This window comes from Aricia agestis, chromosome 9 (assembly GCF_905147365.1).
Source record: "Aricia agestis chromosome 9, ilAriAges1.1, whole genome shotgun sequence".
NCBI classification, from domain to species: Eukaryota; Metazoa; Arthropoda; class Insecta; order Lepidoptera; family Lycaenidae; genus Aricia; species Aricia agestis.
Window position 1 is genome coordinate 17,600,799 of NC_056414.1, and position 17,533 is coordinate 17,618,331.

At 42.9% G+C, this 17,533-nt stretch overlaps 1 protein-coding gene across 3 annotated transcripts in view; it reads right to left on the minus strand.

The window, feature by feature from the left end:
- Nucleotides 1-17,533, minus strand: part of LOC121730255 (kinesin-like protein KIF21B) — a 70,410-nt gene that overhangs the window by 37,629 nt on the left and 15,248 nt on the right. For all 3 annotated transcript variants that reach the window (XM_042119225.1, XM_042119227.1, XM_042119226.1), the window contains exon 3: nucleotides 16,595-16,823. In XM_042119225.1, coding sequence (XP_041975159.1) covers nucleotides 16,595-16,823 — 229 coding nt within the window. The remainder of the gene's footprint in view (nucleotides 1-16,594; nucleotides 16,824-17,533) is intronic.

The following is a 17,533-nucleotide window of genomic DNA, read 5'->3' on the forward strand; positions in this document are numbered from 1 at the left end:
TGTTCGAACTTCGAAAGACTTCAATGTAACTCACATAACACTTACATTAAGTTCTGTCCTAATTCTATCAATGCGAAAGTGGGTCTTTTAGCCTCTTCACGTTTAACCGGCTGAACCGATTAGAATGAAATGAGGTATGGGAGATGGTCGGGAAAGAACATAAGGTTTAGTTGCAGAAAAATGTACGGTTCCCGCGTTATAAATGAATCTCTACGCCCGCAACTCAGTTGCCTGCAAGAGGTTGCTACTTGCTACCTAGTGGCTAGTAATAAGGCCGCCAGTGTGACACTTATTTATTATTTTGTTTTTATATATTTTTTTGTATTATCTCTGTATTGTGTGCACAATAAAGAATATTTGAATTGAATTGATATGAGTTGCCGGCGTCATCTAGCATTATTAAAAATACTTCTTCAAACTGTGTTGTTACTATCAGAGAAATATTACGGTTGAGTCTGTTTACTCTATAAATATACTTGTCTAGATATGCAGATTGCAGACCGAAAGTGTAGGCTAAAAGTCGCGGTTAGTGAAGTGGTAAAAAGCCCACTTCAGCTGTTCTTACGGTGGGGACTCTAGGGGTGCCAAGAGGGTCACGGTCGCAAGTGGCAGTTGCACACGAGTACTTGGCAGAGGTAACGCACCCGATGACAGATTAGAGCGATTACAATGTATGCAGATAACTGTAATATTATATTTAATCAAGAAGTTCGATAATAATTATTAATTACCCTAATTATTTTAATACAAACTACATAACCCTGAGAACTTCGTATCACTTTTTTCTTAATATAAGCCCTACCTGCAGTTAGACAATGGAAATCCGCCACTTTGTCAATAAAATCTGTCAGTATGTCGATTCTTCCGTAGAAAGAAACCGTTTCTATGGTGACCATGCTACGCCTGCTGGACTTTCATTTTTCCAGAATTAAAAGTATCCTTTTCATTCTGAAAAATGTACGTTTCAGCAAAATCGCTTCAGCGGTTCGGGTGTGAAGAGGTGACAGACATATTCACACATATATTGTATTACATATACTTACAATATGGATGTTTTGCCTGTCGTCTTAGGTGAAATGCGCGGCTTTACGATGTTCTTAAAACACTCAGGTTTCACGCGAACCCACGAATTATGACAGCACCGTGTAACACGATCAGCTTACAGTTACTTAGGTAAAGTCAAACATCCTAGGAAATAATAGTAGCATAAAATAGTCATTACTCAGGTAAATTTTTACTTCTCAACAAAACTTGGTTGACCACTGAACCCTAAAACGGAACCCTAACAAGCTGATTGTTTGTATGTTGAAAGGTTATTAGTTATATAATTTACGAGTAACATTTATTTTTTATTTAAAAACTTTATGCACATAAAAAAGTACAAAGGTGGACTTAATGCCTAATGGCATTATCTACCAGTCAACCTTTGGGCGATACAGGAATAAAATTGTGTAGGTGCCAGTCAAGTTACAAAAAAAAAAAGGAAAAAGAAAGAAAAACTTATACTTACTTAACTTATCAAATACATAATTATTGCATATTATACAGTTTATTTAAAGTATAGTAATACTTTAAATAAAATACATACCGTAAATAAATTATACATAATATTATATATACTTAACTATAAATATAATGTAATATATTATATATACAATATACTTATTATTAATAATTATAATATATATACAATATATAAATATAACCACATAATGATACGAAAACTAAGAGTCCGCCAACTGTTTCAAGTAAAAGTCACGCACCCTGCGCTTGAAGGTATCTCTGGTTTTTGACATCCTGATTTCCGGAGGAAGAGCATTCCAGAGAAGAACAGCCTGGATATTGAAAGAAGAGTGGACAGAACTAGACTTATGGGATGGGCAGCTTAAAAGCTGATTTGAAGTGGATCGGAGGTTTAAATCGTGTCTGTTGCAACGGTATTGAAAGTGAGGGGCGAGATATTCGGGAGGATTGGGATGATGCAGCAGTGAATATAACACACTTAGTGCCCGCACAGAGCGGCGCTGACGTACTGGTAACCAGTGTAGCTTGGAGCGATACAAGGAAACATGGTCGTATTTTCGAAGGTTGAATATGAATCGGAGGCAATTATTAAACAAACGGTCGAGTTTATTGAGCTTATCGGCACTAAGATCAAAACAGCACACGTCACCATAGTCAATTATAGGGAAGATGAGGGTCTGGACCAGCAAGGTCTTAATCGGAGTCGGAAGGAAATTTTTGAACCGATAAAGGGATCGTAGGATATTTGTGACTTTGCTGGATACATTGGAAATATGGGATTGCCAAGTCAGAGAGGAATCAATATGTAAACCAAGATCTTTCACGCTTGTACTAAAAGTAATTACAGAACCATTGTAGATAACAGGTGGAAGTGCACCTATATCTACTTTACATAAATATCTTGGACTACCTAACACCATTGCCTGGCATTTAGAGGGATTTACAGATAGTCCAAAAGTATCGCACCAGTCTTTTATTGTTCTTAAAACCTGATTTATTTCTGCGATTGCTGCTGTTAGCTGATCTAGTCCTACCTGGATGTAAAGCTGCAGGTCATCAGCATACAGATGATACGCAATATGAAGTCTTTTAGTGAGTAAATTTATAAAAATACAGAAAAGTAGGGGAGATAAAATACCGCCTTGTGGAACGCCAGCGTCGAGGTTGCGCCACTTGGAGGATGAGCTCTGCGTACGTACCGACTGCTGACGACCACGAAGATAGGAGGAAATCCAAGTAAGTGCTTCAGACGAAATCGGAAGTCCAGAAAGTGCTGCCAGTAGTATGTCATGATTGACATGATTAAACGCGTTTGAGAAATCTATTAGCACTAGGATGGTAATCAAAGAGTTCTCAAAACCGGTCCTTATATCGCCTGTAACTTTTAACAGAGCAGAGGTTGTGCTATGTCCAGATCTGAATCCCGATTGTAGTGGAGAAAGCAAATTATTTCTGAACACAAACCCGGACAGCTGTTTATGGACACAAGCTTCGAGAACCTTTGATAGGAAGGGAAGGATGGAGATAGGACGAAAATGTGAAGGATCAGTGGGATTGGGGATTTTTGGAAGCGGGCGAACAAATGCTTTGCGCCATAACTTTGGGAATTCAGAGGAAACAAGGGAGAAATTTATAATGTGGGAGATGGCAGGTAGAAGTTCATCTTGGATGGTGGTAATCATGCGGCGACTAATCTCATCACAACCTACGGCATTAGATACTATGGACTTAATGGACTTATCGATCTCGTCTAAAGCAACTGGAGAAAACTGAAAAGGGTCTAAATTGGGACGAGGTAAACCGTTTAGGTAACTAATGGTCTGGAGTTTTGTGTGGTCATCTAGGGAAGCTGTGGAAGAGAAATGTAGGTTTAAGTCGTCAAGGCTAATGGAACTGGGTAGTTCCGGAAGTTCTTGCGACTTTCCTATACCAATAGTTCCAAGGAATTTCCAAATGTTAGGAGGGGATAATGAAGCTACGTTTTCGAAAATATGGCGGCGTTTAGCATTACGTATCATCTGGTTGCAGCGATTCCTAGCTTTCTTGAAGCTATCCCAGTTGGAAACACTTCGATTTCTTTTAAATCTCCTATAAGCACAGTCCCTACGCCTCATCGCATCTCGAATTTCAGAAGTCAACCAAGGAGCTGGCGGATGTTTGAGCTTGACTTTCTTTATAGGAGCGTGCGAATCGTACAGTCTTTCCAAAATTCCGTTGAAGACCGAAACCTTATCATCTATGGTAGGTGCATCATACAATGGTTCCCAATCAATTTTAGTCGCGTCGATTCTTAGTTGTTCCATATTAACCCTCCCATAACAACGCTTGAAAATAATTCTAGGAGATGGTTTTGGTGGTTTAAGGATATAGGTAATATAGATTAGGTCGTGGTGGGAAAAACTAGGAGCAGGATATTGTCCGTGGGTTTGAACTAAGGACGGATTGGAGGTAAGGATCAGATCAAGCCAGGTATCATCACTGATAATGTTATGATGAGTAGCGGAGAGTGGCAAAAGATGAAGACTGACCGATTCTATTAAATGGGAAAGTTTTTGGGAACGAGGACATGATAGGTTCAAAAGGTTCGTGTTGAAATCACCCATAATGACGTGATGTGCGTATTCCGAACTCAATGTCTCCAAAACCGGTTCTAGCTCCGAAACATATTCAACAGACGGGGGACAATAGACTACTCCAAGAACCAATTTGGCTCCCTTGATGAGCACCTCAGTGAAGATATACTCTGCTGCAGAAGAACCGTCAGATGGAGAAGAGGCTATTATTTTATGAGATAGATCACTCCGTAGGTAAATCGCAACCCCTCCGCCTCGCCTGCCAATTCGGTCATTTCGAATAAGGACGTAGCCAGGCAGAGCATATGACGTGGACAAAAGGTGAGGTTTGAACCAGCTCTCAGAAATCAGGATGGCATGTACATTATTCCCAGAAAATGTTTCGATAATGTCACTAAAGTGACTAGGTACACTTTGGGCATTTATGTGACAGATGTTAAGAGCGCCGTTTTTCTGTGTATTGAAATTCTGGTGTAAGATTTCACCTAGTGTGTAACTAGCACTTTCATCATCAGATAATATACTTGTTTCATTGGCAGAATAAAATGAATCACTTTCGGACATGGATATATAAATAATAATAAAATGAAAAGATAATAAATAATAATAAATATAAAACAAAATACTATAAGTACTTAATAATATTGATAATAATAAATATTAATAATTATTTAATTAAAACTGAAAATAACTAATTTAGTGTTGCACTTTGCATGCTTGTACCACCCGCCAACTGACCGACAAGTTAAATATGTTACATATATATAAAACAATACAGTCATTTTTGTTATTTTGCCACTTTGTAAACTGCTTAACTACGGACGTAAAAAAAAAAAAAAAAATTTTTTTTTTACGTCCGTGTGCTTAACATGTAAAAAACACTTATTACAGAAAGGAAAACAACTAGGAAACTGAGTCTTTTGACATCACAAACAAACAATGACAAAGAAAAATAAACAAAACAGCCGTTATATGACATACACATTGCTACATCAAGGTAAAAAAAAAAAAAACAAATGTCATTTGTCATTAACGTAATATTGACACTTGACACTTGAATTTATAACGATAACTGTCACTTGTCACGACTCACGATTAATGTGTGTGATGTTTATAAATAAAATTAATTAAAAATTACGAAATACCGACTAAACTAACACTTCATAATACAAAATAAAAGAAACAAAGTTTACAACACAAGTACAAGAAGACAGAAAACACTGAACATAATAACGTAAACAAGTGAAATACTGACAATAAAGGTTGAGGTGTATAGCCTTAGGGGCGCTATGGTAAAATACCAAAAAAAAATTACTCTTTAGACACGGAAGTGGCTGCCAATGTTGCCTTTGGATATTTCGTGATTAGGGGCTGAAGCTCCTCTAAATACAGCACCTTGTGACGCTTTCCGTCTGCAGTTTTAATGACAACAATACCGTCTTGTGTCCAGCAGGCCCTTACTCCGAAATGCAGCCTCGCCTTGCCAAATACAGCCTGCCTCGCCTTTGTCAAAAACTCCTTAACTGTAGTAGGAGTCCCTTTCATCTTTGATTTGGCCCTCCAAACTGCATTCTTTGTATCATATGTACTGAATTTAGCCAGTATCGGTCGTATCTTGCTTGGTTCAATGCTACCCAACCGATGACACGCCTTCAGGGAGCAAGATGGGATGTCTGGAAGTCCTAGTTGATTGTGGATAATACTCATGATATTGGCTGAACAATTTTCACCATTTTGTTCCGGCACACCAGTGAAAATGAGAGTCTTCCTACGTGATCTGGACTCAATCGCATCAACAGCCTTAGAACATTCGGTGATCTGCTTGCGAAGGAGGCTGAGCATGGAGAATGTTAGTTCCCGAAATGTGCGAAACTCTTCAGCAACCTTAGCAACAGTATCCTTGGCGGAGCCACTCTGTAGCTGGGCATGAAGCTCGTCCATCTTCTTGGTCACAAGCTCCTCAAGACTCTGTTGCGCCTTGATAATTTTGTGCATTTGTGACATGATTTATAACAATTGAAAAGGTAATCAGCAGAAATAGTACTTGTGGTTTCACTATAAGATGAGTCAGCTGATGGGTGGTGTCTGGTGACTGTGTTGCACTTCACATGGAGTTCCACAAACAATTATTGTTTAATAAACAGTATGTATTGACACAATTTTGCTTAATTTATCTATATATATTCAGTTTAAAATATTTAAATGACTTTATTAGTTATTAGAAACGTCTGTGTACTTTTTTGCACCTACCCGAAAACTTTATTAACTTTATTAACAATTATTATAAAACAAATAGAACAATCCATATTTTAGGACCATTATGTCAAACTTCAAAGTATGAAATCCTTTCTATTTCTCTTAGCTACCACTTTCAAGATTTTTCGCAGATAAAAATGTTGTTCGTTTTATCGAAATGAAGCTAGTCACAAAAAAATTGCTTGATAGTAATAAAAAAAATTGTTCTAGGGCTCCCTTAAATTATTAACTATCTAAAAAAAATATTGACTAGAGAGATAAGGAGTTTATTAAGCACTAATTAACCCATGTAATCGGTTTATCTTGATTATGTAGAGTTCGTCTTTAACATGGAATTTGGTTATTCTTGTGTACTGTGCCATATAAGCACTTATCACAAATGCTATGTGGTACATACGGTATGTTATATTATGTAGTCACACTTTTATACGTGGGAGAGCCATGCTTCGGCACGAATGGGCCGGCTCGACCGGAGAAATACCACGTTCTCACAGAAAACCGGCGTGAAACAGCGCTTGCGCTGGGTTTCACCGAGTGAGCGAGTTTACCGGAGGCCCAATCCCCTTCCCTACCCTCCCCTACTACCCTATTCCCTCTTAAAATTCCGGCAACGCACTTGCAGCTCTTCTGATGCTGCGAGTGTCCATGGGCGAAGGAAGTTGCTTTCCATCAGGTGACCCGTTTGCTGGTTTGCCTCCTTATTTCATAAAAAAAAAAACTGCGAGCTAAACAAAGCTTCCCATTATAAGTATTCTCGTTCCCTCGGTCGCACTCAGTTCGCACGTGCTAATGGCCAAGTAATTACAGTACCTACAGGCTATCGCTCGCATGCATATGCGATAGCCGTTAGCTGCTCAACGACATAAGCAACTGCCACTTTACGATGCAGCATTTCAAGACCCGCAAATGTTACGCGCTGGAAAATAGCTTTCAACTTTGGAATTTGGATTTGGTAGAAGTGAGTTTCCGGTTGTATTGTAGGCTGTAAACACAATAAGTCCGCATATAAAAGCTTTATTATCTTACAAATTCTTGACAAAACTAGCCATCAGCCAAGTCTAAAGGAAGGGGAATAATAGGGTATTTTGATAGTCCATATAAATGAAAGAATGTTTGATTCATCGTAGCGCCTAAACCTCTGACCTGATTGTGATGAATAAAATAATAGTATCATAATAATGACCCGGATAATAGTTACATGAATTTTGTAGTCTTTTAACAGTTTTAAACTTTCGAATGTATTAATCTACCAGCACTTGATGGGACAAAAAGCTAGTGGGTTATCCGGGCTACATGACAGATCAGCTCTAGAGTTTGGCCATACACGGCAGGCCCGTTAGCAGCAGGCGCGGTCAGCCAACGGTAACTGTGACAAGGATATGCACTCGACGGAACGGCACGCACATCTCGAATTACTCCAAACGACGGCGTTACTCCGCCACGCCGATTGTCACGGTCTGCTCCGCAAATCGGAAGGGATATTAACACAGAAAAGTTTGCCGAAGACTGAATACGAAAAGGTAAATGAGACAGGAACTACTGCTTCACCATCAAGCCTTAACCGAAATTACGACCAAAATAATTACAGTGTTCCACGGAAACACTGCATTTTGACATCAAATTAAATTAATAAATTTTAAAAAACCCCCGCCAAACAACTTTAAAAAGTAATGAAATAATATATTTTACTGGCTTTAAGTTTAAATAATTCTTAAGTGTAAAGTGATATTTTAGTCCATAATTGTTGTCACGGTGTGTCGGGGGACCGCCAACAGTGTCTTTTGCATTTTGTATCGCCATGTCACTGATTGTCTCGATTTAGTTCGCTGAAAACTGACCCTTAAACTATAATTTTATGTGAAATCAAACATCTACATTAGCGGTCCCCCGACACACCTTGACAACAATTATGGACTAAAATATCACTTTACACTTAGGAATTATTTAAACTTAAAGTCAGTAAAATATATTATTTCATTACTTTTTAAAGTTGTTTGGCAGGGTTTTTTTTAAATTTTTTTAATTTAATTTTATTTCATGCTTTTTAAACTTGTGTTGGTTATAGTGCAGAATAATTATGTTCTGTTGATAGAACAGGATCATAATATTATATCCCAATGAATATCATCTAGGAATGTCCTTTTGGATGAGGCCGTCAATATGAGTCCAAACATGAGCTCGGCTCCTATAGAATCCAGGTGATGCTGCAGCAGCAGCATGCAAAAATTTATTGGTTATGTACGTCTTACTAGTTGTCGCAATTAAAATGAGCCCAAACACGAAACCATTGCTCTTAGCTGGTGAGGAGCTAGGTATCCTATTGATTACCAGGTGATGCTGCAGCACCAGGTCAACTTTCCATTAATGTGTAAATATTCATAAATGCGTGACATTTATGAACTAGAATGCAATAAAGCCCACTAAACGACTGCAAGTTGCTAATCGGCCCTTCACGAACCAGATGAACCGCGATTTTTCAGCACGGAGCAGGCTGATGATGATGAACTATAGCTAAGAACACTCTCAATTAAGTCAGCTTTCAAACACAAAAAACCAGATCAAAATCGGTCCACCCGTTTGGATGCTACGATGCCACAGACAGACAGACAGACATACAGACATACAGACATACAGACAGACAGACAGACAGACAGACAGACAGACAGACCGACAGACAGACACGTCAAACTTATAACACCCCTCTTTTTTGTCGGGGGTTAATAAAAGTAGCCTTATTATGTTACATTAGAGCCTAGACTGCCACCATGCCAAGTTTGATTAAAGTCCCCTCAATAGTTTTTGCATAAAGATGTGTACTGATCCTTGCGTTGTAGCTCAAATCCAAATTTTACCTCTCTATCCCTACGTAACCCGCTCCCCCTGAATATGAACTGGCAAAGACTTATCGAACTTCAAACGGAGTAGGGACAATACATTTCCGCGTCGTCAGGCGTCGAATCAGGCTAATTACTTCGGCGCCGGTCGCGGGCGGTGCAGGCAAAAGAGCTCCCTTCTCATCAAACGACGAGTCATATAGCGAAATATCATCCACCTGCAGCTTATACGGAAAGATTTGTTTACTTGCTGTTCAATGCAAAACTATTGGGTCTGTTTCAATAGAATTATTCTCGGATGTATGTAAATCTCAGAACAGGAAAATAAGATGTAAATTTATTTCTAGGCAATTGACAGACCAACTTCATGTGGTCGGATCATGTCAGTGATGTGTCGACTGGGTTTGACGTAACGCGACCAAACTACGTATGTCTCCCATCTGCCTAGGAATCAACTTCTCTGATAGTACTAGGAATATTGCTATTGTTACGGTACATGGTATACGGACACGTGGTGCGCAAGTACATACTCGAACCTTCTAGGAAGGTCCAATGTTTGTTTACGTGTTTACCCTTTTTTAGCGTGTTTGAATTTAGACCTTATGACTGAGTCCATAAGGTCTAAATTAAATTCAACTTACTGCACTTATCGCAAGGACGGCAGTTTTATTGTGGTACATGCCCGAGCCGCCTAGAAATTTCCCACGGTTGTTTACTTGTTTACGTGAATCGGGAAATTTCTGGAATTCGTCTCGCCATATAAAAAGAGCCGCAGGCAGCCCCGGAATTCAGTTCAATCAGAGCGATCTTCAAGGCGACATCAAGTGATCAATAGTGAGTGAACCAGTGAAACCTGCGACTTGGCTACGACCTAGGACAGTGATAGTGCTTAGTGATTGGACCTAGTGATTAGTGTTTGGACTTAGTGCTAAGTGTTGTGACCTAGTGTTTAGTGCAGTGTTAATAAAGTCTTCAAGAGAGTCACCAGGTCTTTCTCTCCAAATCCTCGAACCCTAGCACGTAACAATTGGTGTCAGAAGTGGGATTTGGAGATGCCATTGACTCCGAGAGAGGACTTCAAGGGGAGTGTCAGGACAAGGGCGCAGCGAGCTGCTGCCATTGACTCCGAGAGGGGAGTTGCGGAGGCCACACCCACTGAGGACCAAGCTCCGCCCACTGAGGGACAGGTCCCACTCACTGGCCCCGCCCACCTGGCTCCGCCCACTGACCACGCCCACCAGGCTCCGCCCACTTTGGACGAAGCCACGCCCACTGGCTCCGCCCACCGGGACACGCCCACTGGCCACGCCCCTCAGACTCCGCCCACTTTGGGCGTGGCCACGCCCACTGGCTCCGCCCACCAGGCCCCGCCCACTCAGGCCACGCCCACTGGCGCCGCCCACTGGGCCCCGCCTGCTCAGGCCCCGTCGACTAGTTCCATCTATCCTGCTACGCCCGTAGTTTCTACGGCCCCTCAAATGGCTCTTCAATTGGAAAGCATAATTGAATTAATTCAGGCTTTGCAGGAGTCTCAAAAAGCTGAAAGTCAGGCGTTGAAAGATTCTCAAAAGGCAATGATGGAGTCACAAGAACGCAAGCTCGGTGCTGAAATCAGAGCGATTCGAGAATCACAAGAGCAACAAAAATACCTCCAAGAAAAAGCCCTTGGAGCTATAAAGGATGTCAGTGACACGGTGGTTAAGCTTCGAAAAGATGTCGACGTAATGGACGAACGAGTTACGGGGTTAGGGGTGGATATGGAAAATGTGAAAACTGGCCTCACAGAACTACAGAAGTGGAAAGTGCGCGTGGAAACCACAGGAATCGCGACGTCTAGTGGAACTTCCGTAGTGGTACAAGGACCAAGAGTTAAAGTGCCACCATACGACGGTACTACTTCTTGGAACGCTTATCGTCAGCAATTCCAGACGGTTGCTTCTGCCAACGGATGGAATGATGAACAATGCCTGACCGCTCTCACAGTTGCGCTCAGAGGGCAAGCTTTGTCGGTCCTAGAAGCGCATACAGGAAATGGGTTTAAAGACCTGATGGAGGCACTTGAATCCAGATACGGGGAGCGACACCTGGAGCACGTGTTCCGTGCCCAACTGCGTGACAGAGTCCAACGCCCAGGAGAAGGACTACAACAATGGGGGTTGGAAATAGAAAAACTGGTCAAGAAGGCACACCCAGGAGCCGATTCCAAGATGATCGACACGAACATTGTGCAAGCATTTGTCGACGGAATCAGGGACCTAGAGGTCAGAGCTGCAGTGAGGCTACGTCACCACACCTCGCTTAAGGAAGCATTGGCGCATGCTTTAGAGGTCGAGGCTGTTCGCAGTGACATACGACAGACCCATAAGGTCCACGAGGTCTCTGAGGAAGTTAAGGAGGTCAAGGCTCCCGCGAAGAGAAGTTTTGGAGCCATGTGCTACAAGTGCGGTGAGAGGGGTCATCTTCAGCTCAACTGCCCGCAGAAGGAGACCCAGATGGCAAGGATGAAAAAGGTCGAGGAACAAGTAGAGGAGCTGAAGAAGCAAGGAGCTTCATCCCCTGTCCGGGATCAGGGAAACGAATAAAAGCCAGGACTAAGGGGCGAGTACTGGCTGACGTGGAGGAAGCCCCGATAACTGTTATCTCCCAAGCATGCAGCGGGAACAGTCTTGTGATTCAGGGGACTATTAACAGGACGGATTGCAAAATGACTCTAGACACAGGAGCCTCTAGAACGATAGTGAACCCAAATCTGGTAAAAGGCGCAAGAAGACACAAGAGGAGAATTAACTGTCGGCTCCTTACTGCCTCCGGTCAGCCAATACCCGTCCTGGGAGAAATGTCAGTTACGATTAATGTAGGGGGATCCTCATACCCTCATGACGTTATCGTGGCTGAGATTATGGATGATTGCATCTTGGGTTTGGATTTCATGAAGAAGCATAACTGCAGAATTAATGTCGCTGACGGAGTTTTCAAGTGTGGTGAAGAAGAAATTTTCATCCTTGGAGGCGCCTGCGGGAAAGTCACATGTGTAAAGGAAGTCATTATCCCTGGACGAGCGGAAGCGAAAGTGCTGGTGAAACTACCGCCAGCTGGAAAGAAGAAGTCAAACAGATGCGTGTTGATCGAAGACACACCTACCAAGACATCAGCACAAAAACTGATGACGGCGAGAACCCTTGTTAGGGGAAGCAGTAACGCTGTGGTCAGAGTTTTGAATCTTGGTGATTGCGAGATCTGCTTGAACAAAGGTGACGTCATTGGAAAGTGCGAGGAAGTTGTCTGGATGAGAAAGTGTAATTCGATCACAGGCTCAGAATCAGCAAACACCAGCAACTATGGAATAGTGACTGAGCTACTCGATGACTGCAAGAGTAATCTGACTTATTCGCAGAGCATGAAAGCTAAGAAGTTTTTACAACGCCACGCGAATATCTTCTCCAGTCAGGAAGGCGACCTTGGAAGAACGTCGATGGTTCAGCACAGGATAGATACCGGAAGCGAGAACCCAATTCGTCAACGAGCAAGACGGATACCCATTGCAAAGGAAAAAGAAGTTGAAGGCCTTTTGGAGGACATGAGAAGGCATAAGATCATTGAACCGTCTGCAAGTCCGTGGTGCTCACCGGTTGTATTAGTGAAGAAGAAAGATGGCAGCACGAGATTTTGTGTGGACTACAGACGTCTCAATGATGTCACCAAGAAGGACAGCTATCCATTACCTCGAATCGACGACACTCTGGATACCTTGAGTGGCATGAAATGGTTCTCGACCCTGGACCTGAAATCTGGATACTGGCAGGTGGAAATTCATCCAAAAGACAAGGAGAAGACAGCGTTCTCCACCGGTAAAGGTCTATGGCAGTTTAACGTCATGCCCTTTGGATTGTGCAACGCACCTGCCACATTTGAGCGACTCATGGAGTGTGTACTGGCAGGCTTAGTTGGAGAGGCTTGCTTAGTCTACTTGGATGACGTCATCATTGTTGGCCGCGACTTCGAGGACCATTTGCGAAACTTAGAACGAGTTTTCGCCAAAATAGAGGGGGCCAAGTTAAAGTTGAATCCGAAAAAGTGTCGTTTATTCAAGAGTAAGGTGAACTATCTCGGCCATGTTATCTCCAGTGATGGAATTCAGACGGACCCGGAGAAACTAGAAGCAGTCCAAAATTGGCCAACCCCTAAGAACAAAACCGAAGTGCGGGCATTTCTCGGCCTATGCTCCTACTACAGGCGTTTTGTTAAGGGATTCTCTGAGATAGCCAAGCCATTACATCGGCTGACAGAAGATAAACGACAGTTTATTTGGGACGAGACTTCCGAAGATTCTTTTCAGAAACTAAAGAAACATCTGTGTGAAACACCAATCCTGGGGTATCCACAACCTGAAGGTCAGTTTATAGTCGACACGGACGCAAGCAACACGGCCATTGAAGGGGTGTTATCTCAAAAACAGGGTGAAAGAGAAGTTGTAATTGCATATTTCAGCAAATCTTTATCTAAGCCAGAGAGAAACTACTGTGTGACAAGAAGAGAACTCTTGGCTGTCGTAAAGACGCTACAACATTTCAGCAAGTATCTCATCGGCAGACAGTTTCTACTGCGAACGGATCACGCAGCCTTGAAGTGGCTACTACAATTCAAGAACCCAGAAGGCCAAGTAGCTCGATGGATAGAACAACTCCAGGAGTATGACTTCAAGACGGAACACCGCAGCGGAAAGTCGCATGGGAATGCCGACGCACTCTCACGAAGGCCGTGTTCAGAAGACTGCAAACATTGTGTTAAGCAGGAATCTAATGAAGTAACATTAAAGTTAACGAAAACAAGTCCTTTGGGTCCATGGGAGAATGATGGTATGAGAGAGGCTCAAGAAAGAGATGACGACCTTCGACACATCATCACATGGAAGAAACGGGATGACGTAAAGCCAATCTGGAGTGAGGTTGCACCCACTGGCGCTGTCACTAAGGCGTACTGGGCGCAATGGGACAGTCTGATTCTTCAAAACGGAATACTTTACCGGAAATGGGAGAAGACCAACGGCAGAGAGTTCCATCTTCAGATAGTTGTCCCAAGAACGAGAGTACCGGATGTTCTCCGTGAAATGCATGATGGCGTATCAGGAGGTCATCTAGGAGTAAAGAGGACGTTAACGAAAGTGCGAGAACGATTCTACTGGTTGCATTGTCGAGATGATGTACAGGATTGGTGCCGCAAATGCACTACTTGCGCTGCAGTGAAGGGACCACAGACAAGGAGCCGTGGGAGCCTGCGCTTGTATAACGTTGGCGCACCGTGGGAACGAATCGCAGTTGACGTAGCTGGGCCATTTCCCGTGACGGAATCGGGAAACAAGTATTTTATGGTCGTCATGGATTACTTCACCAAATGGCCCGAAGTGTTCGCCATACCAAACCAAGAAGCTACAACAGTCGCTTCTAAATTAGTCGAAGAAGTGATATCTCGGTTTGGTGTGCCTCTGGAAATCCATTCTGATCAGGGCAGGAATTTCGAATCGCAGGTCTTCCAGGAAGTGTGCAGAATTTTGGGAATGCATAAAACGAGGACCACCGCGTACCATCCACAGTCTGATGGAATGGTTGAGAGATTTAACCAGACCCTTGAGAGGCATTTGGCGAAATTGGTAGATGACAAACAAAAGGACTGGGACAAGTATATACCGCTCTTCCTTCTGTCGTACCGTACCGCCGAGCATGAGAGCATAAAAGCTACCCCGGCGTATGTCAATTACGGTAGAGAACTGCGAGTACCAGTAGACCTCTTGACAGGAGGGTCACCGGAGGAACCGAAGACCGTACCAGATTATGTCTGCGATTTAAGGGAAAAGATGCGCTATATACACGCCATGGTTCGGGAAAATGGGTTACAGTCAAGTGAGAACATGAAGACCAGATACGACCGGAAATCGAATACAAGCGGCTTCGAAGAAGGGTCACTGGTGTGGCTGCATAACCCAACTCGCCGAAAAGGCAAATCTCCAAAGTTGCAGACCAAGTGGGACGGCCCATACAAAGTGGTTACCCGATTGAATGATGTGACTTACAGGATTCAAAAGCAACCAAGAGGGACATTCAAAGTGGTACACATAGACCGTCTGGCGCGTTACCATGGCAGTAACAATGATGCTCGGGACGAGCATCTCTAAGAGGGGAGTAGTGTTACGGTACATGGTATACGGACACGTGGTGCGCAAGTACATACTCGAACCTTCTAGGAAGGTCCAATGTTTGTTTACGTGTTTACCCTTTTTTAGCGTGTTTGAATTTAGACCTTATGACTGAGTCCATAAGGTCTAAATTAAATTCAACTTACTGCACTTATCGCAAGGACGGCAGTTTTATTGTGGTACATGCCCGAGCCGCCTAGAAATTTCCCACGGTTGTTTACTTGTTTACGTGAATCGGGAAATTTCTGGAATTCGTCTCGCCATATAAAAAGAGCCGCAGGCAGCCCCGGAATTCAGTTCAATCAGAGCGATCTTCAAGGCGACATCAAGTGACCAATAGTGAGTGAACCAGTGAAACCTGCGACTTGGCTACGACCTAGGACAGTGATAGTGCTTAGTGATTGGACCTAGTGATTAGTGTTTGGACTTAGTGCTAAGTGTTGTGACCTAGTGTTTAGTGCAGTGTTAATAAAGTCTTCAAGAGAGTCACCAGGTCTTTCTCTCCAAATCCTCGAACCCTAGCACGTAACACTATTATCATAACTATAACTTTGGATATTTCGGCAGGTGAAAAGGAAAAGAACATAAAACACAACACTGTTAGTCTGTATTGCCTAAGCTCGGGAGTTAATAGACAGGCGAAAGACGGTAAATTACAACAGGACTATGACGTATCTATGTTGTAACACCACGTTCGTGCCTACAAAGGCCTGTAGCCTGTAAGGCGACCAGCTGACTGTCAGAGGTCGACGCTCGGTCGACAGCGGGCAACTTATTTACTCTTCCTACGATTTCGAGTCGTTCGGTGCACGCAAATTGGCTATTTTACTCAATGAATCATGTTTATAATGGCTTCCCTTGTTTATAACTTTGACTGATTACACCTAATTTTACGGATCTTAAGGTAGAACGAGATGTATTCAAGATAATATGGGCTTTATATCGAATACTGTATATAAGCTAAATTACATTGAAGATATCATAGTATGACGTATGTATATTGTATGCTGTATGACGAAGGCATCTCGACCTCTATTTATTCCCTTGAACCGCCTTTCGCCATAATCATCAAGTTTGGCCAAAACGTTGATAACAGAACGGCTTCTAAAAGCTATCCCACCCTACCAGCAACTGTAATAGCTGCAACGACCCAACCATGGCCTTCCCGTTCTGGCGAACGATATCTACCTGTCCACTCTTGCGTCAGCTCAACTCACCTGCCCATACGCGAGCACGGTCGCGTTGTATCCATCGAGCGCCGCCTGCACCAGCCTCCGCACGCAGGTGTCATACACGTCGCTCTGGCCGGCGCTGGGCTCGAATGCATAGTCGAAGGTGAAGGCGCGCTCCGAGCCCAGGGCGACGCCGCCCTCGCCGGCCGCGCCCCCCGCCCGCGCGCACACCCCACACCCCTCCACCACCTCCGACGGCGTCTGGGGCCGGATCCTGGAAGAAATGACAAGTCATTAGTTATTGATGAATCGTGCACTATTGGTATAAACTCTAAACTGAATATCAACGACTTGGGAGCTCCAGCAATCAGACGTAAGCGCGGATTCAGCTCGCGTGTTTTCCCAAACGCTACAGATAAAAACGCAGACGTCTGAACGCGCCGTAAGTCGTGTAACTTGTAGAGTGTAGAGTTTTACTCTTCTATAGGCAAGAGCTCCCGGTTACGGTATAATTTCTGATAAACAACTGTCAAATCACTTTTTTCTATGAGAGATAAGCCATAACCGAGAGGAAACTAGAGAGACTCGATTTTTGCATAATCCTACATAATCCTCGTGTAGTGTTGATACGATTATGAACCCTAGACTTCTATTTAATAATTCATAAATCATAATATGATGCCTAGTCAGTGAGATATATTTGACATGAGTATGAATAATCTGATAGCGCATGTGATTTGGTCGATGAAAACTGCTTTTAATCTCTATTCATCATTTTAAAGCAACTTCAAAATTAGTCCCAAGTTCTGGTGAAATTATGTCTACTAGAGTGAATTTCACGTTAGATATATACAATGAAAACCTAGAGATCCAACGGATTAACAAAGCATTACCCTCGATTCGTCACAAACGCACGGTGATCTAGTTTCGGCGAGCTTTCGTTTTCTACGAAAGTGGGTACAGCTTGGTACGGTGATAGTAACT